The following is a 27,287-nucleotide window of genomic DNA, read 5'->3' on the forward strand; positions in this document are numbered from 1 at the left end:
CAAAAGACGTCATGAAAATCGCCAAGGTTACAGGGGTCAGACATGGCAGACAGTTGGTCTCTGGAGTCCATGCTCTCAATCACCAATCTACACAGCCTCATGGCAGTTGTCAATGACCCCATCATTGCAACTTCTAATTTTACTTAACTTCTCAACACTGTTGACCACTCATTCCTTGAGTGTTTCAATTCTCTTGGCTTCTATGACATCCTTTTCTCTCCATTTTCCTCCTACCTTCCAGATCACTTTCCTCTAGTCCTCTAACAGTTCAAATATTGATGGTCCCCAGTTTTGTTCTCATCATTTTTCTGTAATTTCTGTACAATCATCTTTCTAGCCTAGTACTTCTTGACCTTAGTGGCATGACACATTACAGTGTCACAATCAGCCATGACACTTGTGTCAAAAACACTCACTATTCGTAAGCATTAAGTTACAAGCACTTGTGAATGATTTCCTTTTTTAAATAATTAGACTCATCTCAAAGTTACCATTATAAGGATATCACACTTATTTGCATTTCGATAGTGTGTACTTGCTTGTGTAGGGAAAGGTAGAATTAGAGTTGGCTGGAAGTGAATTACTCATAATTCATAGCCTATTTTATATTTGCTGAAAATATCCATGAACTGTGGTTATTGATATGTCATTGATAGTTGTATTAATTTTGAAATATTATAATTTGTAAACTGTGGTTTTATAGATGTGTTTGTTTCCTTGATTTTACCCATGGATACGTTTTTAACAAGGAAGAGAGATGAAGAAAGCATGTGTATGCACCTACCTCTGCATAGCACAGAAATGAGAATGAGGATCTAGTTGCAATTTCCAAATCAAAGGCAATATGATCGTCCAAATGACATGTACAATAATATTATCTATATTAGCATCATGAATAAATATAAATATTATGTGCTACTCTTTTTAACCATAAAATATGAATTATTTTTCTTTATCTTTATTAGTACATACTTACTTTTCTTATATTACCTGTAGAGATATGAATTTGATCTTTAAAATATAGTTTTATATAGTTTCTATATTAGATTAATCATTTATATATTTTCCCTCAAAAAATGACATGTTTTGAGATCATTAAATATATAATTTTACTAATCATTTGCTAGTAAAATGCTTTTGTGGATATGACCTATAAAAACAGTATAGGAACTCTTTGCTTTATTTGACCAACTACTTTTGTTCGTGTGTGTGTGTGGTTTTCACTACCATCTGAGTGTACTCCCGGGAGTGTGTCTCATATGAATGCCATTCATCATCTGTTATAGCAGAAGAAAAGTTGAAAATCTCTGCTCAAGGCTATGCCATGTACTCCTGTGTGGTTTTCTCCCACATATTGATGACCCTGAATTGCTGCCATCACCTGCTATCCTTTCTCTGGACCTGCAGACTCATTTATTCAGCCCCCACTGGGCATCTTTGTGTGGATGTCCTACAGGCCCCCATATTTCAGGCCCTCAGTTTCATGTCTGAAACTGAACTCAGCTTCTATCCTATCCCCCAACCCAACTGCTCCTTTTTCAGTGTTGTACATTTTCACCAATCATATCATCATTTACCCATCCCCTTAAAAACATTAAGAATAATATTCAATGTCTCCCAGGTCAGTGACCTAGACCTATATATCCCCTAAATGTCTCTGAAAGTATTTCTCTCCTTCCTCACTGCCTTTGCCTTAGTACGACTGCTCATCATTTCCTATTGGGACCATTTCATAGCCCAGTGGTTCTCAAATTTCAGCATGCATCAGAATTGTTCAAACACAGATTGTGGGGTCCCAACTCCAGACTTCCTGATTCAGTAAGTCTGGGGATAGTACCAAGAAATTGACTTTTTAACCAGTTCGTGGTATTCCTGATGCTGCTAGTCTGGGGATCACATTTTGAGCCACAGTTATAGTCTATTAATTGGCCTCCCTGACACCAGCCTGTCTACTTTATTGTTTATCCTCCAAATTGTTTCCCAAAGGATCATTTTTAAAATGCAGGTCTTGTTATGTCTCTGTCTTACTTAAACCCTTTTACTCTCTCAGCATCACACTTACAATAGACTTGATTGAACTCTGTCTACTCAAATACATGAAACATGGCACTCTTGTTATTCATACAGCTGCATACCACGTATCTTATTTTTGTTCCACTGAGGCTAAGGACTTTTTCCCTTGTCCAGGGATGTTTGTAGGTCAATCTGGCTATGAAAATCTCAACCATCACCCAGTTTATAATCCCAGTCTCAGAGCTTCCTTTCTTCTTCCTCGTGCTTTTAAGAGATTTATGTCCTTCCAGTTTCAGGAAGAAGATTGGGGTGTACACTTATGTAAGGTGGCCCATTGATAGAAACACAATTGTATGATTGGGTCTGGGTAATTTTTCTGCAGACTTTACCTGCTGGTATTATCCTCTGCTCTGGCCTCCTACACTGGGATGGGCAGCTATTAGCTTTCTTATGTGACATATTAAATGACAAACAGGTACCCAACTGGCTCCTTTATAACAGTATTACTGCTTCTTTTCTTTACTCCCAGCAAGCTGCCTCCAACCACACCAAATGCTGGCCCCCACCTGACTGGACCTCTCCAGGAGGTAAAGACAGGCCCTTGCCACTCAAAGTGTTAGAGGGGCCAGTAGAATCTGTATCACAAGGGAGCTCCTTAGAAATGCAAAATATGCACCCTTCCTCCAACAGAACTACTGAATTAGAATCTGCATTTCAATAAGATCCTAGGGTGATCCAGTTTGAGAAGCACTGGCCTAGGCTTTTAGGACCCCTAGAAATACCTGACTTGTTGCCATTCTCTGTTCATTCACAGTAATATGAATTTGTAGGATCTGCAATAGCCATTTTCTTCATCTGTAAAATGGGACTGTAATGCCTACCTTGACAGATTGTGATGAGGTATGTAAAATATCCGGCACAGCACCTTAGATGTGGCAGGTGTTCTCTAATCATAAACATTATTAAGTCTGTATCTTCATTTTCTTGGATTTTAACAGCCCTTTGGAAATCTTCATAAACAAGTCACCTACCTCCCCCAACAACCACTAACTTGCGTCAGAGGAGTTGGGGCCAGAGAGTTTAATAACAGGATTGTGGCAGGTTTATACTTAAAGATATGCTTAATTTTCAATTAAATGGCATAACTGGAATGGCTTTGGGAAGCATAGAGGTTGCCTACTTTTTGAGGTTGACTGGTGTATTTCTGGAAGTATCACATAATAATGCTTGTAGCTCTGAGCTGGGAGAATACATTAAAAGATGCTCCACATCATAGTGAGAAGGGAAATTCAAGTGAAAAACACAGTGAGATACCACCACAACCCATTAGACAGGCTAAAATTAGAAATACAACAATACCGAATGTTGGTGAGGATGTGAAGAAGCTGTAATTCTTTTACATCGCTGGTGGGGATGTAAAATGGCACAACCATTTTGGAAAAGTGTTTGGCAGTTTCTTAAAAATTTAAAAACAATAAAAAGGAATAAATTCCAGCAGGCAGAAATTCAGTAAGTACATAGTTGAACTTAACAACACCATCATCAACTGGATATAAATGACATCTATAGACTACCTCACTCAACAAAAGCAGCATATGTATTCTTTTAGAGTTCACATGGAATATTCACTAAGATAGACCACATTCTGGACCATAAGATGCATCTTAACGAATTTAAAAGAATAGAAATCATACAATATCTGTTCTCAGACCACAATGGAATTAAACTAGAAATCAATAACAGAAAGATAGCTGGAAAATCCCAAAATAAATGTGGAGATTAAACAACACACTTCTAAATAATACATGGATCAAAGAGGAAATCTCAAGAGACATTTAAAAAATATTTTTAGCAAAATTAAAATGAAAACACAGCTTATCAAAATTTGTGGGATGCAGTGAAAGCAGTGCTTAGAGGGAAATATATAGTAATGAATGCATATAGTGGATAGAGAGAAAGATCTAAAATCAGTAATCTAAACTTCCACCTTAGGAAATTAAACAAAGAAGAGCAAATTAAATCCAAAGTAAGTAGAAGAAAAGAAAGATTAAGAATTTGAGCAGAAGTCAATGGAATTGAAAAGAGAAAATCAACAAAACCAAAAGCTGGTTCTTTGAAAAGATCGATAAAATTGATAAGCCTCTAGTCTGGCTAACTAAGAAAAAAAGAAAAAGGACACAAATTACTAATAGCAGAAATGAAAGAGGCAACATCACTACAGATCCTGTGCACATTAAAAGAATAATAAAGGAATACTATGAACAGCTTTATGCTCACAAATTTGATAATCTAGATTGAAATGAACCAGTTCCTTGAAAGATACAATTTGCCAAAACTCACACAAGAAGAAACAAACAATCTGAATAGGCCTATATATATTTTAAAGATTGAGTCAATAATTGATAACCTCCCAAAACAGAAATCACCAGGCCCAGATGGGTTCACTGGCGAATTTTACCAAACATTTAAGGAAGAAGTTATACAAATTCTCTGCAATACCTTTCAGAGGATAAAAGCAGAAGGAATATTTCCTAATTCATTCTATGAGACCAGCATTATCCTAGTAACAAAATCAGACAAGGACATTACAAGAAAAGAAAACTGCAGACAATATCTCTCATGAGCATACATGCAAAAATCCTCAACAAAATATTAGCAAATGGAATCTAACAATGCATAAAAAGAATTGTGCACTACAGTCAAGTGAGATTTATCCCAGATATGCAGGGCTGGTTCAACATTTGAAAATCAATTCATATAATCCATCACTTCAACAGGCTAAAAAAGGAAAATCACATGATCATATAAATAGATGCAGAAAAGCATTTGACAGAATTCAATACTTATTCATGATAAAAGCTCTCAGTAAACTAGAAATAGAGGGGAACTTCCTCAACTTGATAAAGAACATCTACAAGTAACCTCCAGCTAACACACTCCATGATGAGAAACACAAAGCTTTCTGTCTCAGATCAGATATGAGGCAAGGATGTCCCCTTTTGCCACTCCTTTTCACTGTTGTACTAGAATTTATAGCTAATGCAATAAGACAAGAAAAGGAAATAAAAGGTATACAGATTGGGAAGGAAGAAACAAAACTGTATTTGCAGATGACCAAATCGTCTGTGTAGAAAATCTGAAAGAATAAAAAAAAAACTCTTGGAACTAATAAATGATTATATCATAATTGAAAGATGAAAGGTTAATATATAAAAGTCAATAGCTTTCCTATATACCCACAATTAATAAGTGGAATTTGACATTAAAAAAACAATGTAATTTACATTAGCTTACCCCAAAATGAAATGCTTAGTTATAAATCTAACAAAATTTGTACAAGATCTATATAGGAAAAATACAAAACTCTGATAAATGAAATCAAAGACGAACTAACTAAATTGAGAGACATTTCATATTTATAGGTAGAAAGACTTAATATTGTCAAGACATCAGTTCTTCCCAACTTGATGTATAGATTCAATGGAAACTTAATAAAAATCCCAGCAAGTTTTTTTGTAGATTTTGACAAACTGATTCCAAAGTTCATACGGAGAGGCAAAAGACCCAGAACAGCCAGCAAAATATTGAAGGAGAAAAACAATGCTGGAGGACTGACACTTCTCCACTTCAAGACTCACTATAAAGCTGCAATAATCAAGACGGTATGGATTGGCAGAAAAGCAGATTAATAAATCATTGGAAGAGAATAGAGAGCCCAGAAATAGACCCATATAAATAGTCAACTGATCTTTGGCAAAGGAGCAAAGGCAACACAGTGGAGCAAAGATAGTCTTTTCAACAAATGCTGCTGGAACTGAACATCCACATGCAAAAAAAATAATCTAGACACAGACTTTAAACCATTCACAAAAATTAACTCAAAGTGGATCATAGACTTATATGTAAGATGCAAACCTATAAAACTCCTAGAAGATAACATTGGAGAAAATCTAGATGACCTTGGGTAAGGTGGTGACTTTTGAAATACAACACGAAAGGCAGGATCCATGAAACAAATGATTAATAAGCTAGACTTCATTAAAATTAATAATTTCTGCTCTTCAAAAGACAATGTCAAGAGAATGAGAAGACAAGCCACAGATTGGGAGAAAATATTTGTAAAAGGCACATCTGGTAAAATGACTGTTATCTAAAATATACAAAGAGCTCTTAAATCTCAACAGTAAGAAAACAAACAACTAGGTTAAAAAATAGGCCCAAAACGTTAACATATACCTCATGAAAGAAGATATACAGATGGCAAATAAACATATGAAAAGATGCTCTACGTCATGTGTCATCGGGGAAATACAAATTAAAACAACAGTGAGATATCACTGCATGCCTTTTAGAATGGCCAAAATCCAGAACACTGACAACACTGAATGCTGACAAGGATGTGGCAGAGAAGGAACTCTCATTCACTGCTGGTGAGAATGCAAAATGGTACAGCCACTTTGGAAGAGAGGTTAGCAGTTTCTGACAAAACTAATCATACTTTTACCATAGCAGCTGGCAGTCATGCTCCTTGTTATTTACCCACATAAGTTGAAAACTATGTCCACACAAAACCTGCATATGGATGTTTATAGCAGCTTTATTCATAGTTGCTAAAACTTGGAAACAACCAAGATATTCTTCAGTAGGTGAATGGATAAGTAAACTGGTACATCCAGACAATGGAATATTATTCAGCACTAAACGGAAAGGAGCTATCAAGCCATGAAAAGACACGGAGGAAACTTAAATGCATATGGCTAAGTGAAAGAAGCAAATCTGAAAAAGTTCCATACTGTATGATTCCAACTATATGACATTCTGGGAAATGCAGAACTATGGAGACGCTAAAAAGATTAGTGGTTACCAACGGTTATTGGAGAGGGAGGGATGAATAAGCAAAGCAGTGAGGATTTTTAAGGTTGTGAAACTACTCTGTATGATACTATAATGATGGATATATGTCATTATACATTTATCCAGACTCATGGAATGTACAACAACAAGAGTGAACCCTAATTTAAACTATGAGCTTAGGGTCATAATGATGTGTCAATGAAGGCTCATCAGTTATAACAAATGTACTCCTTCGATGGGGGATCTTGAGAGTGGTGGAGGCCTTGCCTATCTGGGGGCATGGGGTGTATGGGAAATCTCCCTACTTTCCATCCATTCAGTTTTGCTGTGAACCTAACACTTCTCTGAAATATGGAGTCTAGTTTTTTTAAAAAGTATATCATACAGAGCTTAGCACATTAAATGTGCCTAATGAATTATTATCCAATTCCAAAATGTATCTTCCACTATGTAACACATCACATCTCCTCCTGATTAGCCATCTCGCTCACTGCGGTAGAACGTGTGTCCAAAATAGAATACACGAAAGGAGACAGAATTGTGACCTCAGCAAGAATTGCAGATCTAGAATTCCACCAAAAGAATCTAGTTCAAAGCCAATGGAAGAACACATATTTTTACATGAATTAAATAAAATCTCCACGTAATGATCATGGCACTGAAGATGCTGACAGCTACTGGTTGCTCTGTGAAGGCCACGTTCCGACTTTCTATTCTTCGCCATTCTTGGGAGCTCTTACTTGGCCATGAGACCTCCTGGAGGAGCTTCTCTTTTAAACACAATATTCCTCCGTCTGCCAAGTATGGTGGGCGGCACACTGTGACTATGATTCCTGGGGATGGCATCGGGCCTGAACTTATGCTGCATGTCAAGACTGTGTTCAGACACGCGTGTGTGCCCGTGGACTTTGAGGAGGTGCTGGTTAACTCCACTTCTTGTGAAGAGGACGTTCACGATGCCATCATGGCAGTCCGTCGAAACTGCGTGGCCTTGAAGGGCAACATTGAAACTGACCACAGCCTGCCACCATCTCACAAATCCCGCAACAGCATGTTTCGCACTGCTCTAGATCTCTATGCCAGCGTCATCCATTTTACGAGTCTGCCAGGTGTGGAGACCCGGCACAAGAACGTAGACATCGTAGTTGTTCGGGAAAACACGGAGGGTGAATACAGCAACCTGGAGCATGAGAGTGTGAAAGGCGTGATAGAGAGCCTAAAGATCATCACTAAGGCCAAGTCTTTGCGCATTGCTGAATATGCCTTCCAGCTGGCCCAGGAGATGGGGCGCAAGAAAGTGACGGCTGTGCACAAGGCCAACATCATGAAACTGGGAGATGGTCTCTTCCTCCAGTGCTGTAGGGAGGTGGCGTCCCGCTATCCTCAGCTCACCTTTGAAAGCATGATTGTGGATAACACCACCATGCAGCTGGTATCCCGGCCCCAGCAGTTTGATGTCATGGTGATGCCCAATCTTTATGGCAACATTGTCAACAATGTCTGCACAGGGTTGGTGGGGGGAGCAGGCCTTGTGCCTGGTGCCAACTATGGCCACATCTACGCAGTGTTTGAAACAGCTTCAAGGCAATCAGGCAAGAATATAGCCAATAAAAATATGGCCAACCCTACTGCCATGCTGCTGGCGAGTTGTATTATGCTGGATTACCTCAAGCTCCACTCCCATGCCACCTCCATTCGTTCTGCGGTCTTGGCATCCACAGAGAACAAAAATGCCCATACTCCAGACATTGGAGGCCAGAGTACCACCCTGGATGTCATTCAAAATATCATCAACCACATCAGTCCTGTCAATTAAATGGCCGGTGCCTTGAGACTAAGCTATCTCTCAAAGTCCTTCTTTGTCCCACTCTTGACCTCACCCTACCCACTCAGAACCCGTGTCCAGTTTGGCTAGTGTGGAATCACGAATAAAGTTGCTTCTGCTCCAATTCAGAAGAGGTGGGGGGAGTGAATCTGAACTCTGATTTTTTTTCTATTAAATGAGAATGCCCTAAATGCCATAAACATTACTTGTTTAAATTAGCCAAACCTATTGTGTTGTAAATGTATTGAGGAATTCTTCTCGATTTTAATCCACAATTCACGCTTCTCTCTGATATGATACACTGAATAAATCAGAGCTGTTTGTAGAGTCCTGAGGCTTTCCTAGAACCTGGCACACTGACTTTCTTTTTATCTGGGTCATTAAAATTCAGCGAACCAGCCTGCAGAGAAGTCTGGCTTCTCTCTAGAGGTTGCTAATGAGTTAATTAGTGCAATAAAATTTGCCTACAAAATATACATTGTAACCTTAGTAATAAATAAAGTACCAGAAAGCTGAGCTAGTACAGAATGCTTCCACTGCCTCCTAGATGGCCCAGCTTTTCCCGTGGTCTTGTTTATGTTTGGAAGGAATTTTCACTGGTGTAATTTTTCACACGTGGACATCCTGAGGCATTGCAGCTCTCCTGGAAAGGGGTTTCTTGAATTCCTTCCAGTTGGGTTCAAGGGTTTAGAGGTCAAGTCCCCAGTTAACAGACAGTGGGCCTACGATTGTTTGTTATACATATAGAACCATGGACTGTAAGCTCCTTGCTCAGTGCTTCATAGTCTTTCATGGTTTACTTTCTTTTAATCTCTTTTTCAAAGAAAGAATGTACATATGAACATGAAAAGCACTGAACTAATTTAAATATTTGCTTTCATTTTATTATGATATATTTTATTTACAGTATTTTTTAATCTCATGGAGGGGAGACGCAAAAAAATGATAATTTTATTAGTGCTCGGAAATTGTTATTACTCAAATAGGAAATAAAAATAATGATGATAAACACTTACAGTATTTTTATTGGTAGGAATGGCTGCAGATAGAAGTGAGATGGAGAATAACAGTGAATTCTTAATAATATTTTGGAAACCTCTGTGTCTCAGCTGTAACCTTTGGTTCCTGCTGTGGTTCACTGACCACAAGTTAAAGACGTTGGACTTAGACCCGAAAAGTTCCTTATGGTTTCCAAAAGGCTTTGACTTATCATGTTACTTTGATCTCATCTACCCTCATTATGTGTAAAGTCCAGGCCAGGATTTGGAAAACCAAAAGCTAGTTTGAGGGCATTTAGTTTGAGGAGGAAGTGACTACCTTCAACCCCATGTAGAAGCCTTTCTTAAAGAACAAGGCAAGCGGAGATAAGTCGATTACAAAATACTCATGGTATTCCCTTTATTGGACGTGAGACATGTCGTGGGCCAGGGTTGCCACTGGCCTATTTGGTGCCTTCCTCGGACAGATCTAGACCGGCACTAGACGCATGGTTTGTTGAGGCGAGCAAGGGGTGGATTTTGTCTTGTAGTCCCTCTACCTCCAATGCCATAATAACCCACTCCGTACCCCTTTCTCTCATGGCTAGGGGAGTTTATTCATGGTACAACCAGCCCAACTGCAGACAGTAGCCCAGCTATTGGCTTCTATTTGACAATGGGAGTTTATTCCAATAGGTACATTTGAGCTGGTTTCTGTCTCTGTTAAAGGTAGTCATCTCCAGAATCTTCCCATAGTTCTTGGACCAGACTGCTGTGATGGCACCCAGTACACTAGAGTGGAATTTTCCATTTATCAATGTTAGATTTTCCTGCTTAGCTATGAGCATCTCTAGGGAAAATACCATGTATTTTTCTTCCTTGTTTTCTGTAGCCCCTAACGTAATGACTGATACATACAAAACAAGTAGTATGTATTTATTGAATCAACCAAAAAATGAATGACATGACTGATACTGCCTCACATCTCTTATATGTAAAGTGAGATAATGACTGTACCCACCTCACAGGGTTGTTGGGAAGATTGAGTGAGAGAATGTACATAAAGCTGGTAGCACTGTGCCCCTCACATGGTAAGTGCTTGGTGTATTTTAGAAATTATTATATCCATTATTGTACACTATATACCATGCTAAAAGCCAATTCTGAGGAGAGCTGGATGAATTGTATTAATTCATAACTGTCATTAGAACTTACTGGATAAGTTGCTCAACTTATTATATTATAGATTTGTAACTGACTTTCAACTAGGAGAACAAGTCATATCTGCTTATTCATCAAGTCCTCTTATCTCCTTTTTATTTCTTGGATCTAGCCACCTCTCTTCTTCCTCACTGACACCTCCTTTCTCATTAGCCTTTCTCATCATCGATAACTTCTCAATTTCTGTTACTTCTAGCTTGTGTCATACTCTTAGTTCTTTAAAATCTATTTTCTACAGTGTGCTCAGGATGCTCTTTCTTAAAGGAAAATAGGATCATGTCAGTTTCCTACTTAACACCCCTCATTCAATGGCTTCCCTTTGGTCTTAAGAGAAAGTCAACCGAATGTAGCATGAAAGACCTCACATGTTCTAATCTCTGCTTCTCCAGGCTCACCATTTCCATCTCTTCTCCCTACCCCGATAACAACACAACTGTGGCACTCCAAAGAGAGTGCAAACAGAGTTCATGTTAAAGAGCCATCTACTCTTGCTAGTTCAGGTCTTTGCACATGGTCTTTGTTCCTCTCCCCTTCAGGAGATGATCTCCTTCTCATCCTACATGACTAAACTTAATCGCCACCACCTTTGAGAAGGCTTCCTTGAGTAACTCCCCTCCCATTCCCTGCTGAACTCTCGAAGCTCCCCCAGAGGTCTCTCTATATCTTACCTAGTGTTTGTCTCTCTGCTTGTCATTACGTGCTTTCCTTCCCGTTAACTTACCGTACAGTGCATTCCTCGGTAACAGGAGTGGTAGAGTCATTCATCACCATGGCATCAGGACCTAGCACAGGGACAAGCTCTTAGTTTCTGCTCACTCGAAATATTTATGGAAGGAAGGTAGGAAGGAAGAAAAGAATGCCTTCACAGGTAGGAGTGGAGGATTGGAAGAACTAATCTATTGTAAAATACTCCTGTCTGGTTTCAGTCTATGAAACTTTGTTTACAAGATTGCTCCTGTCTAAAGAACACTAGAGCCTAGAGGCAGTAAGACAGGTGCTTGGCAGGCTGCCTCTGTTTCCTGAGAAGATTTCTGCACTACATTTACTGGATAATTTTATCTTAGGCTTTATCAGCTTACTCTGCTTTGTTTTAAATCCTGATATTATAAAGAATAGCAGCTACAAATTGTCTGATTTTTCTCTAAATTAATCCCTTCTTCTTATGGCTCTATGTTAGCTAATGACCTTACAGATCACTCAGTCACTCAGGTTGCTTTAGCTGACATTCATCCCAGCTCTTCTACATAGGAGCTGTGTGACATTGGATGAGTTGCTTAACCTGTTGGATCTCCAGTTTGCTCATCTGTAAAATAAAGTAAAATACTTACCTTTATAGGATTGTTGTAAGAATTAGACAAGTTTTCTTTGATTGTCTATAGCTACAAAACAAAGCACTTCAAAACTTAGTGACTTAAAACATGTGATTACTTGTCATGAGTCTGTAGATTAATCAGGTGGTATTGCTGCTCATCAATGGGAGTGTTGGGATGACTGGAAGGTTTAATATAGCCTCACTCACATGGCTGGTAGTTGATGCTGGTGCCTGTCAGTCAGGAGCCTTAATTCTCCTCCACAGGGCTGTCCCATGTGGAGATAGCATGGCACCTAGTTCCAAAAAGGATTACTCTAAGGAGCAAAGGCCATGGCCTTAGGTCTCTTAAGACCCAGCCTTGGAAGTTACTCACTACCATCTCTATTAATTTCTATTGGTCAAAATTGGCAGTGGGGGCAGACCAGATTCAAGGTTAGAGGAAATAAACTCTTGAGGGAGGGTGGCAAGGTCATACTGCAAAGGGCACATGGGGTGGGAAATATTGTGGCCATTTTGGGAAACATGATCTACCACGGTGATGAAAATTGTAAAACTCTTACCACAGTAACTACCACACAGGCATTGCTTAATCCACGGTGACTGTTATTATCCTCGACACTTTCCCCTCTAGGTCTTATCTAGCTTCACTATCTGCCAATTCCGCCTCTATAATGCACCCTGTGTTGATTCTCTTCATTCCATCTCATTTCGTCTACACTTATACTTTCTCAAGGACTATTAAAAATGTTGTCTAACTAATCTCAAGTTCCAATATCAATAAAGATCATTACGAAGTTGGACAACTAGACAATATCACTCTGTAAATCTCTCTCCTCACCACCATTTCCATAGACTTGCTTTTATAAAAGGATATTTTAACACTCTTACTTCAGCTTTCCTCAAGGTCCAATATGTAAAATTTTGTTAGGGGACATCTCTGCATTTTTGAGGAAACAATCTTTTTCAAAGGCCAACAGGGAAGATTTCTCTCAGAACTGAGGACCAGGAAAACATGTTTTTCACTATGAGTGTGTGTCCTTCTTTTTCTAGATAATGTGAGCTATATAACCCATTGAGAGATTCCCTCATTGCCTTGGCCACTGGGAAACTCAGAAAAAAATCCTTGAGCATTTTTTCTTCTTCATGAAATTATCACTTTTCATTCTATTTTATTACTTGATTTTAATTTATTTTACTTTATTTCATTTTCCTATATTTTGTTTTACTATAAGCCACTTAAATCACAAGTTAAGAAACACAAAAGGAAAAACTGGGTTCTTCACCTTCACATTCTTTTCTCTTCGTTCTTTTCAACATTGACCTCAGACAAATCTCCTTAAAGTAATGTTTATATTGCTATTACTCTGTTCAGTCCCCTTCAATAGTTCCCTCAATTGGGAAAGTATCAAGCCCTCCAAAATTTTAGTCCACACTGTCTTGCCACTCTTAGAGGTTCTGACTTTCCTAGATATGCTGTATGTTCCAGCCAGTGTAGATACTTTCATTTACCTAAATATGACCTGTTCTTTTCCTCACATGTGATGCAATTCCTCTCATTAGGGTCATTCCCCATTTAGTCTCTATTACATGTATACCCGTTATTCAAGGCATAGTTCAAATAGCACCTCCTTTATGGAGACATCTCTGATTACCCCAACCCAGATACACTTCCTTTATTCTCTCTGAACACACATAACCCTGTTACTGGACTTTTGAACTCCTTCATCTCACATTTTGTCTTGTATTAATTGTTCATCTACTCGACTTGAGCCTTAATAAATCTTATGCTTGACAGTGGGGAACATATTTTAGCCCAGGTTCTGGATTTGTGTTACCCAGCATAGTGCCTTGCATATAGTAGGTACTAATTAAACACATACCAAATTGGATTGAAGATAATAATGATTACAGTTATAATTTTTTTTGTGTTTATCATGTGCCATGCATTGTTCTACATGCTTTGCATTTATTTATTTAATTCTCATATCAACCCTATTAGATGATTATTATCATAATCATCATTTTATAGATAAGAAAAGTGAGGCACAGAGAGGTTAAGAAATTCCCCTGAGGTCACACAACTAACAGGAGGTAAGGTCAGAGTTCAACTTCGAGCAGTCTGGCTCTAGAACCCAAGTGTTTAAATGGTCATGAGGATTTGTACATTGTGAATTTCTCATTCTTTTACGCGAAAGTGGACTAGGTTTCACCATAGATCAATGTTCCCTCGTGAAAATAATCCCATAGATTCGTAGGATTAAAGAGACGTGGAGGGAGCTCCCTCATTTTGCAGAAGCCGTAGTCCAGGAAGGCAGAGCACGGTGCATCAGTTTCACAGCTGCTACACAGCAGAGCCAGGACGAGCGTCCACGTCGTCTGATTCCAGAGAGAGTTCTCTTTTCGTTATACTACAGCTCTCTCTTGATGTAATTTATAGGAAAAGTAACTACTAACATTTTTGAACACTTACTGTGTGGGAGGTGCTGTTCTTATGGTTTACGTGTATTAACTCTTTTAATCCTCACATGAACCAACTATATTGACGAAAAAACTGAAGTACAGAAAAGTCAACTGACTGCTTGAGGTCAATCAGATTGTAAGTGGTGGGGCCAGGATTAGAATCCAGCCAGTGGCACCAGTATCTAACCACTGCTGCTATAACTGCTTCTCATAATTTCAGGTGACCTGTATATCCTAGGATGAGAAAGGCAGAATATACAATAAATGAGACTATTTGGTGCCTGAACCACGCATCAAATATTGAAGAGAGATGACATTTCAAAAATAGTAAGTGAAGTAATCAAATTACTCCTTTGAAGTAATGGTAGACAAGAGGAGATAAAACTTAGAAGCGATGTGCTACTGAAACAAAACAACTAAAATAGTGATATGACATGGAAACAAAGAAATGCTAAATTTTGCAAATAGGTGCAGAATTTTGAAGAAATTCATCCAGTTCTGGATCATTACAGAGGTTGCAGAATACCAACAGTGTTGTTAAAGGCTCATTTGGAAATATGCATAATTTCTGCAGGAAGCTGATTACAAAGCTAGACCGTTTTTGAAAGGAGGCACTTGGTCCTTGGAATTTCCCCGACAACTTGCATAACGTGGGAACTCAATGTGGTAGAGTGTTCTCCACATCCAAATGAGCTTGCTTACGCTGATATGGGAAGGTACATGCATTGCATTTGTGAGTGTTCCAAGAAACACAAGGAAAAGAGAAAGGAGACATATTTAAAATGGAAACAAAAAGGGCTCAACTTCACAAAAGCAATTAAAAAAAATTGGAATGTCTTGTTACAAATTTTGCAAATGCTAAAACACCAACCCAGCCTGAGTAGAAACAGTGTCGGCTGAGGAAGACTCTAGTCTGGGCTTTGATTAGCTTGAGCATCTGGTTTACTAAAGCTAATGCCAAATTTAGTTCATGCAAAACAGGTGCAAATGGATGAATGTTGCCGCAAAAGAGAGAAAATATCACATATGTCCAGATACAAGGTGGTCGTATTTTTCCCCTTTCCATCCCTCAGAAAAAAGAAATTGCCTTAAATTCAAATCCTTATAAATATTCTCATATTACCAGGCGTTCTTTCAATTCTTTTATTTTGAACAACAAGAAACTATTTGGATGAGGAAAAAATGACATTAGCCACTTTGGGATTTTTATAGAAATTACCTAGAGAATAAATTTTAAAAAGAGGCAAAAAAATTCCTCAACAAAGAATTAGTGTGTTTTCACAATTGCAAGTATTAGATGTCACTATGTATGTATGCCTTTGGCAAATCACTTAATAACACAGTTCAGTGTTGGGTCATATTGTAGAGATACAAATATATTCTTGTTAGACAAATGGAGAGACAAGAAGTCTTAATATTATGCAATTGGATTCTTGTGACTTCACTTGAAATTTCCTATGAAAGCATCAAACACAGACTCAAAAAGTGCTTTATCTCAAACAGATTAGACAGGTGGGTTTGGAAAACTTTAGAAAACTTCACAGTGGCTCTGGGTTGGGGAAGACCTTGAGGTCAAGATTCCTGGGAAGAGATTAAGTGAAATTACTTATGATAATTTACCATGATATCATGGTAAATTAATCAAATTATTAAACAATGCATTACATTATTAATTAATTAAATTAATTAAATTTAATTATTAAATCCTTTAATATATTTAATAATTAAATATTAAATCATGCATTTATTAAATTATTTAATTTAATAATTAAATACTTAATTTAATAATATTAAATAAATTTAATTAATTAAATTTAATTAAGTTAATTAATAATTAAATTAATAATTAGTAAATAATGTTAACTATTAAATAATATATTTAGTACAACCATGTGTAATAACTCAATCCATAAATCAAACATTATACAGATAGTTATTTAATACATTCCTCAAAGGTATTCAACTTTGCCTGGAATATTTTTCTTTCTTCCCTGTTTCTTTTTTTAGATCTTGTCATTGATAAAAAGGGCATCATTCTCCTTATATTTGGGGTTGCTTCCTATTTAGGCATTTCCATTATCTCTTAAATGGAACATTTTGTGGGAAAAGGAAAAAAACGAGCTTTTGAAATTATTGTGCAGAAATCTGTAGTAGTAAGGGAAGGAGTCGAGGTTTCTGGATGTATAAATAATATTGTGGAAACAAATCCAAAGGAATTTCAAGCGAAATTATATTTAACTATTTAAGGCTGTGGCTAGAGCACACTCAGGGTACTTCATCTAGTTTTGATCTTTCAAATTGATGTAGGATGTCATTTCTGTGAAAAGGTATGGTGTCAAATATCAACATTATACTAGGCGTCAGAACCATATGGTGAAAGTCCTGATTTATAAAGAACTTGTTTTCTCCGGGGTAAGAAAAGTCTCCAGAATTGATCCTTTTCAAAGTGTTCATGTTGTGATGGAATTAGGTTATTCTGATCCCAATTTTATTCTTGCCGGCAGTGAGATACTTGTTTACACAGGAACTTCATCCATTCATTCTTTCCCTTACTCAGCTGTTCCTACGCGTAGTTTGTCCTCCATTGAGTGCTTACTTTGAGCTGGGTGCTGTGCAAGCCACTGAGGATGCAGCTTTGAGAATCAGTGTCCTTTCTCTCAAGAATCCCACTGGATTGAGAGAATCCACTTTCACTGAGCAATTATAATGGAGAGTGATTATTATTATTATAATAGAGGTATAATCAGGGACTGTGAGAACACACAAGAGGTAAAAGAAATCAGAGAAAGCACCCCAGAGTAAGCTGTGCTTCTAGGGATCAGAGAGGGAGAGAGAGGGAGGATAAAAGGAGAAAGGAGAAGGAGGAGAGAGAGAAGGAGAAGACATTCTGAGTGTCTCCCAAGGCCCTGACAGCCGTGAGAACTGTCATCACAAGCCACCATCTACCCATTACCTGATATTGAAAGCTTTTCCTTTTTCCCCCAGCATTTTTTATATTTTGCATGTAATTCTTGTTGAACTCATTTTACCTATGAAAATCATGCCCTGATTATGTTTATCTATAAGGTGAGATTTTCAAATTTAAGGTGAACATCTGATTTTTCCATGAAGTGATTGTTTTTGGGAATGATGAACCCCTTACATTGATTAATTAACCTGATTAGACACCTCATCAAAGTTTCCTCTAATTCTTGTGATTAGGAGGATTTATTATTTTTCTTTAGCTACTGCTCAGCCCATTCGCTGCCTCTTCAAAGCTTTTCTATTCTTTTTCGTGTTTCTCTCTGTCAGTCTGTTTGCAAGCACATTTCATCATTTTGTTCTTTCCAGCACATTTCGTGTTTCCTTCATCTCTTCTCAGATGCCTCCTTTTTTTTTCCTCTCTACCTTTTGATTGGAATTTTAAGTCCCTTTACATTCATTTATTTATTTATTTTTGCTGAGGAAGAATCACCCTGAGCTAACGTCTGTTGCCAATCTTCCTCTGTTTTGTACGTGAGCCACTGCCACAGCATGGCCACTGACAGACGAGTGGTGTAGGTCTGCACCCAGCAACTGAACCCAGACGTCTGAAGCTTAGTGGCCGAACTTAACCACTAGGCCACCAGGGCTGGCTCTATTTATTTATTTTTATTTTTTTGAATCACTTTTTTATTTTGTTGAGGTCATATAGGTTTATAACATTGTGTAATTTCAGGTGTACATTATTATATATCAGTTTCTGTATAGACTGCATTGTGCTCACCACCAATAGTCTATTTTTTATCTGTCACCATACATATGTGCCCCTTTACCCCTTTTGTCCACCCCCCTCCACCCCCTTTCCCTCTGGTAACCACTAATCTGTTCTCTTTATTCCTGTGTTTGTTTATCTTCCACATATGAGTGAAATCATATGGTCTTTGTCTTTCTCTGTCTGGCTTATTTCACTTAACATCATACCTACAAGGTCCATCTATGTTGTTGCAAATGGGCTTATTTTGTCTTTTTTTATGGCTGAATAGTATTCTGTTGTATATATATACCACATCTTCTTTATCTGTTCTTCCATAGAAGAGCACTTGGGTTGCTTCCACATCTTGGCTATTGTGAATAATGTTGCAGTGAACGTAGGGGTGCATAGATCTCTTTGTATTGTTGATTTCATATTCTTTGGATAAATACCCAATAGTGGGATAGCTGGATCATATGGTATTTCTATTTTTAATTTTTGGAGGAATCAGATGCCTCCCCGATGGTGGAATAGATCACTAGAAACAGATCATCTTCCCTTCCTTGGTGCTGACCTCCAGAGTGAACTCCCAGCTCTGATACCATTTTGACCTATCACTCCTTCTAGAAATAGCCTTGGAGTTTCATTTGAAATCTAATCCATCGCCCTCCTCAATCATCCCTCCTTCTACTGCCAGTGGCATAATCTAGTCCCCCCATTGTCTAGAGAAGCTGCCGATAGGCCATTTTCTGCTGAGATCCCATCATAGTTCCAGTTATCACTTCCCTTTGGTGGTAACAGGACACGGCCATCTAGACTTCCCCACGGCCAAAGCTTTCACCACACTCAGGTAAATCGACAAATTGCACAACAACAACATTTCTAACGAGAACGACCCTGTTGTTCTTACACCTGATACTTTCATCTTCTTTTTCCAAGAAGCTACCTTGCTACAAAAAGGATTGTCACAATCTTAGCCTTCTCCTGGGAGGCTACTTGGTGTCTGTTGAGAGCACTCCAGAAATGGCAGCTGAGGGTGTTAACATCACTTGACTATGGCTATTGTTTATATCCAGATTGACAGATGCTTTTTAAAGTCTCCAGCTGAATATCATCAGAAAAGAGCTTAAAATGCACAGGAGGAGGAAAGTGCTTCTCTCCCAGGATCCCCGCTGAGCTGATAACAGTCGATGGGAAGTCATCTATTTAAACAGAAATAAACATGCCTTGGAATGCCAAGAGCCTATTTTCAGCTTTATTAAGCTATTTTCAGCTTTATTAAGAAATCTGTGTTTAATTTTTCCAAGCATCTCCAGTCCTGTTCGTTTAGCTTTTCTCTGTGTGTGGATCAATTAGAACACTTGATGAGAATGTAGATGTTGCATTCCGCTCCTTACACGAACACAGTGCCTTTGGAGGAGGGTAAAGAAGCTGGAAGACTTCCAGGGGCCTAGTCAGAAACTTGTACTTAACTGGCTTTTCATGGGGAAAAGTATTCCTGGTCAGATGTTGCCTGTGCCTGGATCCTGGGAAATTTCACTGTTGGATATTTTTTCTTTTTAAAAAATTCGTTGGACCCATATAGATTGGTCACCTGTAGTAAGACACTGCTCTGGGCCAGGGTCAGCAGTGTGTGTGTGTGCGTGTGCACATCCATGCGTGTATGTGTGGAGGGTCAGATAAAACTATTTTAGGCTTTGCACAGGACTTATGGTCTGTTTCAAGTACTTAACTCTGTCATTTTAAAGCAATGGGAGCCACAGAGAATAAACTTGTCTGTGTTCTAATAAGATTTTATTTATGGACACTGTCATTTAAATTTCACATAATATTCACATGTCATATGATATTGCTTTTCTTTTGATTTTTTCAAGTATTAAAAAATGTGAAAGCCATTCTTTGTTCATGTGCTACACCAAACCAAGCCTGTGGGCTGGAATTTGTGAACCACTACTCTAGGCAAAGGGGCTAAAGTAATGAACAAGACAGAAGCCTTGATCTCATGTGGCTTTTGTTTTCCAGGAAGGAAAACAGACAATGAGCGTATGAACACACAAATAATGTCTCTTGTGTCGAGTTCTAAGGGTGAGGAAGAAAGAAAAAACCAAACCAAACAAAACATGGGTATTGTGACTAAGAGCGCTCGGTGATAGAAGGGCTGAGGGTGTGGGTTGCTTTGGCTGATCAGGGAAGGCTTCTCCAAGGTGGCATCTGAGTTGATCTCTGAATGATGCCAGCAAGACATGTGAACGTCTGGTCCAAGCAGAAGGAACAGCAAAGGCAAAGCCCTGAGTCAGGGATGAATGAGCTGAGGGTGTTTGAAAATGTGAGACGTCTGGTCTGGCTGGACAGGATGTTGCAGAGGGGACAGAGGAGGGTCGTGCAATCAGAAAGGAATGCAGCTACAGGTCAGGTGGGACTCTGGGTCAGAGGAAGGGCTTTGGGATTTATTCAGATTTCAGTGCTGGGTCATAAATGGGTTTAAAGCTGCAGAGTGATGGGAAATGGTTTATGTCTTCGGACAGGTCACTTGGCTGCTCTGTGGATGAGGGACTGTGGTAGAGGAACAAGAGCAGAGGCCAGGGGGGTAGTCAGGAGGCTAATCTAAAATAGAACTTTTCCATTTCCTCTTCTAACACTTACTGAGTGAATCTGGTAGAGGCAAAGGAGAGAAGGTAAGAGAGTGATATAACACACAGCTCAGGATGGACTACCGAATGAGATCTGCATCAATAATACTACCAAGAAGTCAACTCCATATTATTTACATTACTTTAGTAATGCTCACAATGACAGCTAACTATTTTGGAGGTACTTGCTAAGTGTGGCATTATTTCATTTAATCCTCACAGCAGTTCTGTGAGGTAGGTGTCTTTATCCACTCTGTAGATGAAGAAACCAAGATACTAGTAGGCTCTGCAATGGGCCAAAAGCTCTCAAAACTGGTAGGTGGCAGAGGGAGTCTAGGTCTGTAGCTTGTCTGGCTCTTAAGCATGTGATCTTTTCACTTTAGCTCTCTTCTTCCCTTACATTTTGGTTATCTATTACTGCACATCAAACCAACACAAAGTGTTATGGCTTAAAACAGCAATGATTCTTTCTCATGATTTGGGGGTTGGCTGGGCTCTTGGTTCTTTTCCATGTGTTGTTGGCTGGGATCATGCATGAGGCTATGGTCAGATGGGAGCTCATCAGGGCCTGGAACATCCAAGGTGACCTCACCCCCATGGCTGGAATTTGGTGCTAGTTGGCTGGGGTGTCTCTGCTCTCTTCCATGTGACATCTCAGCCATCATTAGGCTGGACAGGCTTTCTTACTGCATGGTGGATGGGCTCCAAGAGGGAGCATTCCAGAAAGTCAAGCCCCAATGTACAAGTGCTTATCAAGCTCTGCTTGCATTACACTTGATGATGTCATTGCCTCAGAGCAAGTCATATAGCCAAGCCCAAAATTAAAGTGTAAAGAGCCTACAGGGGAAGTGCGTTCATTAGGAGCCACCAATATCTATGACATTGGTATCCTAGCTTTTGCCTTTAGACAGAAATGTATGGGAAAGATTTTCTCTTTTATGATATATCATGACTCTCTTCTCAGCAACTAAAGAGAAGCTATTCACCAGATATGTATTAATTCATGTGTTGCCTAGACATTTATTGGCGTCCTACTATGAGTAAAGCACGTGCTAGAAACTGTGGGAAAAGAAGAAAAACTGCATAGAACTTGGGTACTACCCCCAAGGTGCTCAGAGTCTAGAAGAAAATATGCTATCAGATGAGTACTTAAAAAAATACAGATGCATGTTTGTGGATAGAATCTATAACTTAAGATATATTTCAAATTGCTCTTATTGGAGTGCTGGATAAAATTCAGAAAGATGTTCTTCTCATAATATATATGTCTTTCTCCTGGTTGCTATGGTTTTCTGTATCATTAAAGAAATTTATTCTTCCAGAAAATTAGAGGGCGTTGTGAAAAGTCAATTTTTCTCAACAATGAACTAATGTCCAGGTCACTTCAGTGTTTGAAGGAGAATTTCATCTGCTACCATGACCTCCAGCTTTCTTTGATCTCTGACTGGTTTAGGTCACTAAGCAGTATTGATTTTTTTTCATTGAAACCTTCCAGGAGTCAGCTTTTTATAAAACAAAACAAACAAACAAAAAAACCCACAACAATAACTACCAAAAAAGCCATTGGCATAAAAAAGTTCCAATCTATTCATCATATGAATGACAGATCTCTGAGCAGTATAAAATTTTGCATATTATAGGTGCTCATTTAATGTTAATGTCAAGCTAGGACCTACTGTTCATTGTTATAGGTGTTTGGTATTCTAGTGAGATTAAAAACAAACAAAAAGTGGCCATACCATTTGACATGTGCTTACAAACTTCAGACGCTGTCTAAATGCCTTCTATGTATCATTTCCTTTTACCTCTGTACATGTTTGTGATGCGGGTACTGTAAATATCTTAATTTTCTAGATAAGAAAGTTTTAGGTAAAAGAGTTAAATAACTTTGCCAGGAGACAGAGCTGGGGCTTGAACCCCGGTCCCTTTGACTCACCAGCCCATTCCCCTTACCTCTATGTAACACAGAAGTAGCAATGGAGGAGCATGGGGATGGCCTTCAGGAGACTTGAGTTCTAGTCGTTAGGGCTGAACTAACTAGCTGTGTGATCTTGGACAAATCAACCTCTTTTGTCTGAAAAAAACTGAACTCTCTTCTCTAAAGCACAGACATTTGCAGCCCATATTTCTGTGCTAATTTAGAGCTGAAATTTTCTTCACGGCTTAAACTGTATCTCGTGCACTCTTACTTTACCTTACCCTGTTCTGCTGTTTCCTTTTTTTTTAAATTACCATTTGTCACCTTCTAATATTCTATATCATGTACTCAGTTATTCTTTATTGTTATTATCTGTCTCCCCTGCTCTAGGATGCAAACTCAAGTGAGGGCAGGGATCTTTGTCTGCTTTGCTTCAAGATGTGTCCCAAGTGCCTCCAGAACTTCCTGGCACATAGGAGGCCCCCAATAAATATACGGTGTTTTTTTTTTTTTTTTAAGAAATATGACGGTGGAAGGTAGGAAGAGGCATTCCAGGATGAAGTATATGGTGTAAGAAGGGACAATAAGACGTTGGGATCTTGGTCTTTTAAGGAGTTTCATTTATGTGGGGAAGCATTGCAGGAAGAAGACGGGACTATGGGTAGGATGCACAATGAAGAGGATCTTCAATGTCACACAGAAGAGTCCAGATTTTATCTGCTAGGTTACAGAAATCCAGTTTGACCGCCAAGACTTTTTAGGACCCCAGAATTCCAGGGGTGCAATGGTTGGTTCTAAGAGACAACACTTGAGGCTTAATTTGTATTTGGAAGTGACATTTAATTTTCTGCTCAAATGTATGGTCAGTCTTTCTTGGGAAATGACAAGAACCATCAAGGAAATAAGGAGTGATGTTATGCTCTGAGCTCAGTGAGAAAAATGTGCAGATACAGATGTGTTATTCCTTATTTGTGGTAATTGAATTTTAAATTTAATTTAGCAATAAAAATGTGCTATTCAAAGGATTGTTACACTGTAAAAGACTTGAGAGGCACATAGATTCCAGGGGTACTTAGAGCCTCATTTGATACCTGATGGGTGACAAGCAAAAACGCATCCAAATTAATCATAATGGCCATTCTAGTAAGTAAAACACGGCAATGTGTTTATCAAAAGGATGCTTCCAAAAGATAGGAAAATAATATGATAAATAGCAGGGCAAGATTCATGCTGCAACACCACGTGGTCCACAGAGGCTAGCAAACTGTGTACATGGCATGGTCTCGACAGTATAGATTTTATGTATATGTTACATTTATTATTTACAGTTCATAAGCATCATTTAAAGAAAATAGCTACATATTATTCTACTTTGAGCATTTGCAATAATCTTCTTAGCCTTTTACACACTTTTGGACATTTTAGTTTCCAAATTTTCATAATCATAACTAACCCTGCAGTGAGTATCTTAGTGAACTTTTTTTCCATTTTAAGTATTGTTCTCCAAAGAGACTATACTCACAGTGGAATTAATGGGTCAAAGGATATGAATTACTTTTCCATCGATTCTGTCTGCTAATTTGGCTAGTGAAAATTGGTACTTGTTAATGTTTCTTTTTTCTTTTAATTACTAATGAGGTTGAGATTATGTTTATTAGCCAGTTGTTTCCTCTTCTTTGAAATGCCTACTCAGGCCCTTGGATCTCTCATCTTTTGGAGCCTAGTGTTTCTCGTTTGGATTTCACACTCAGAATTCTGCATATGCAAAGGCCAAGTGTGTCAGTCAAGCCAAATTGTCAATACACTGAAACAATTAATCAATTTATTGGAACAGTTGGTCAGTCTTCTGACATGATGGGTCATTTCATCTATACGAGTGGATCAATTTGTGAAACATCTGGTGGAATAAGGTGCACCCAATAAATCACGTTAGGAAGTAGAGCTGAAAATCCAAGCATAAACTAGTTCATGATTCGTTCAGGAGTTCACAAGCACCTCCTTTCTGATTCTTTCCAAAGTATAATAATAACGCTGATGGAAAGTTCCAGAGACATCTGTTTCTCCATGTATACCAGGAGCCTCTGCACCAATTGCAGGATGTTGATGTTTTTATCTTCTTTCTCGTTGGTTGTTCTAAGAGCCATCTTCCCCTTGAAATTAACAGCCTCGATTCTCTCCTTTCAGTGACCCTTCTCCAGATGAAACTCTCATCGACTTCATTTAATAAATGAGGAAGCCCGTTCCCTCGTTTATCATAGGCTGTACTCTGCAATTGGATTCATGCCAGATCCAGATATAAGGAGGTTATAGGAAACTCACTGAAATTATGAGCACAAGGTTACTACACTTGAGGTGAAAGAAGGGAATATTTTTTCCACCTGATTCTGTGGAAGTTTTTTATTAGCAGTGATATCCCCCAACTTTGACCCTGAGACATAATACCATTTAGGGGCAATAGGATCCCAGGTCAGCAGGCATAAAAGGGGCCTGAGTTCCTTTCATCTTATCCTGTGCTATGAAGGAGAATTAGATTCTTTAACTATAGGTTTATTCTGTAAAGAACTAGGATGTTAACAGTGCACCTTTTTCCATGATTTCCTACTCAACTATGCAATTTATTTATGTGTTTCTTTGGGTTTCTTTGGGTATTTGCCCTAAGGACAGACACTCTGCATTATTGCTGCATTATTTTTCTGCTGGAATGAGACTTCGTGACCTTGCGTCAGCAGACACCATTTTCTCCTGGCAGGTGTCATGGTTGTCAACAGCGACAGCTCTTTGGCTAATTGAAGTTTAAAAGGTGCTAGTATCCATGTAGCGTTAATAGGATTATATCTGATCTGTTATGGATGAAAATATTCCAATTATTTAACCCATTTTCAGCTAGCCCCCAATATGTACGTATATTTAACTCATTTTCATCTAGCCCCAAATATGTACATATATGCATACATATATGTGTGTGTATGTCGTTTTCATAAAACAAAAGAAAAATTCAGATAACAGGAAAAGAGGGACAATTCCTTTCTCTTGTTAAAAAATTATTTTATACTCATTCCCAAACACACACACATACACATTTACATATATGCACACACAAAAAAAAACACCTCCCTCGAAAGGGCAATGGCTCACAGTAAAAGTATAATTGATTTGAACTCAGCCAGGCATGGTTCCTTTCTAGGCTCTCTGTTCTGAACATCCAGCTACAGCATGGGGCAGAGATCTAATCACATCCCTCAAAGACCAGCCCAGGACAGAAACATTGGTTCTTTATTGTGTACCACGATAAAGTGGAGTGATACGTCTCCTAGCTTTAATTCTAAGCTAAAAGCGAAAAGCTTTTTATATTCTTTCAAAAGAGGGGTCCATCTGAACCCCTGTTTTAAACAAGCAGACTGAACCACAGTTCAGCATCCTCAGAGACTCAAACAGTCAAGTTGAACTCAAGACCAAATTTTATTTGGTGAGTGATAGAAACAAGGAAACCTTGTATTCAGAATTAATTTTTTAAAAATTATTAAGTGAGAATGATTCTCTATTCTTATTTCACCTAGGAAGAATTCAAGCCTATTTGTCACGGGTAGGAGCCAAAATAAACAAAAACTTTGTACGAAAGCAAATTCCCAGCATCATTAAGCACATGCAGAAAACAGCATGGGCCGTGTCGAATCAGACAGCTCCAGGTTGGAACCTTGACTTTGTCACTGAACACTGAGGGAGATGGAGCAAGTTACTCAATTGCTCAGAGTCTCAATATCTTCATCCATAAAATAGGGGTAAAACAGTAAACACCTCGTGAGGTGGTTGTAAAGCTTAAAGGAGATAATGCATGTAAAGCAGGCTATAGTGCATCATGGTGGGGAGTTGTTAAAGATAACAATGTTGAGGAATATAGCACCTGTGTTAAAGGAAGCAAACCAAATTTGAAAATTTAGTTTCTGAGCTAAGACACGAAGAAAGCAAGATGCTGAGAATGAGAGCAAATTAAGCCTCCCAGAACTGTCCCTCTGAGAGGGCTGATAGCAGGTCATCAGGGGACTGTGGCCTGTAAGATCCTGCATTTCTTTGTTAGATTTTGGAGAAATATGTCTAAAGAATATATACGTGTGGAAATATGATATAGCAGCATAAACTGTCTAAGGAATAATCAATAAGTGTCTTATTCTCTAACCGTAGAGCTTATGGTGCCATTTCCAAGATTACTGTGTCTTCTAGGAAGAAAGCTGTTTTCAGAGGAAACATCAAGATCTTATCTTTTCTTTTATCCCTCCAAAATTCTGTTTTCATTTTCTCCCCCTTCTCCCCAACTCACTACCAGTTCTCCAACTTTACATTGAAGTTTATGTAGCAGTGGGAAACCAC

At 38.5% G+C, this 27,287-nt stretch overlaps 2 protein-coding genes across 4 annotated transcripts in view; both read left to right on the forward strand.

Moving 5' to 3' along the window:
• Positions 1–27,287, forward strand: part of NELL1 (neural EGFL like 1) — a 778,808-nt gene that overhangs the window by 507,830 nt on the left and 243,691 nt on the right. The gene's annotated exons all lie outside the window — the stretch shown is intronic.
• LOC131408155 (isocitrate dehydrogenase [NAD] subunit gamma, mitochondrial-like) lies at positions 7,482–8,683 on the forward strand. The gene has a single exon (XM_058544711.1). The coding sequence runs from the start codon at positions 7,514–7,516 to the stop codon at positions 8,681–8,683; it is 1,170 nt and encodes a 389-aa protein (XP_058400694.1). The 5' UTR covers positions 7,482–7,513.

This window comes from Diceros bicornis, chromosome 7 (genome assembly GCF_020826845.1).
Source record: "Diceros bicornis minor isolate mBicDic1 chromosome 7, mDicBic1.mat.cur, whole genome shotgun sequence".
Classification (NCBI taxonomy): Eukaryota; Metazoa; Chordata; class Mammalia; order Perissodactyla; family Rhinocerotidae; genus Diceros; species Diceros bicornis.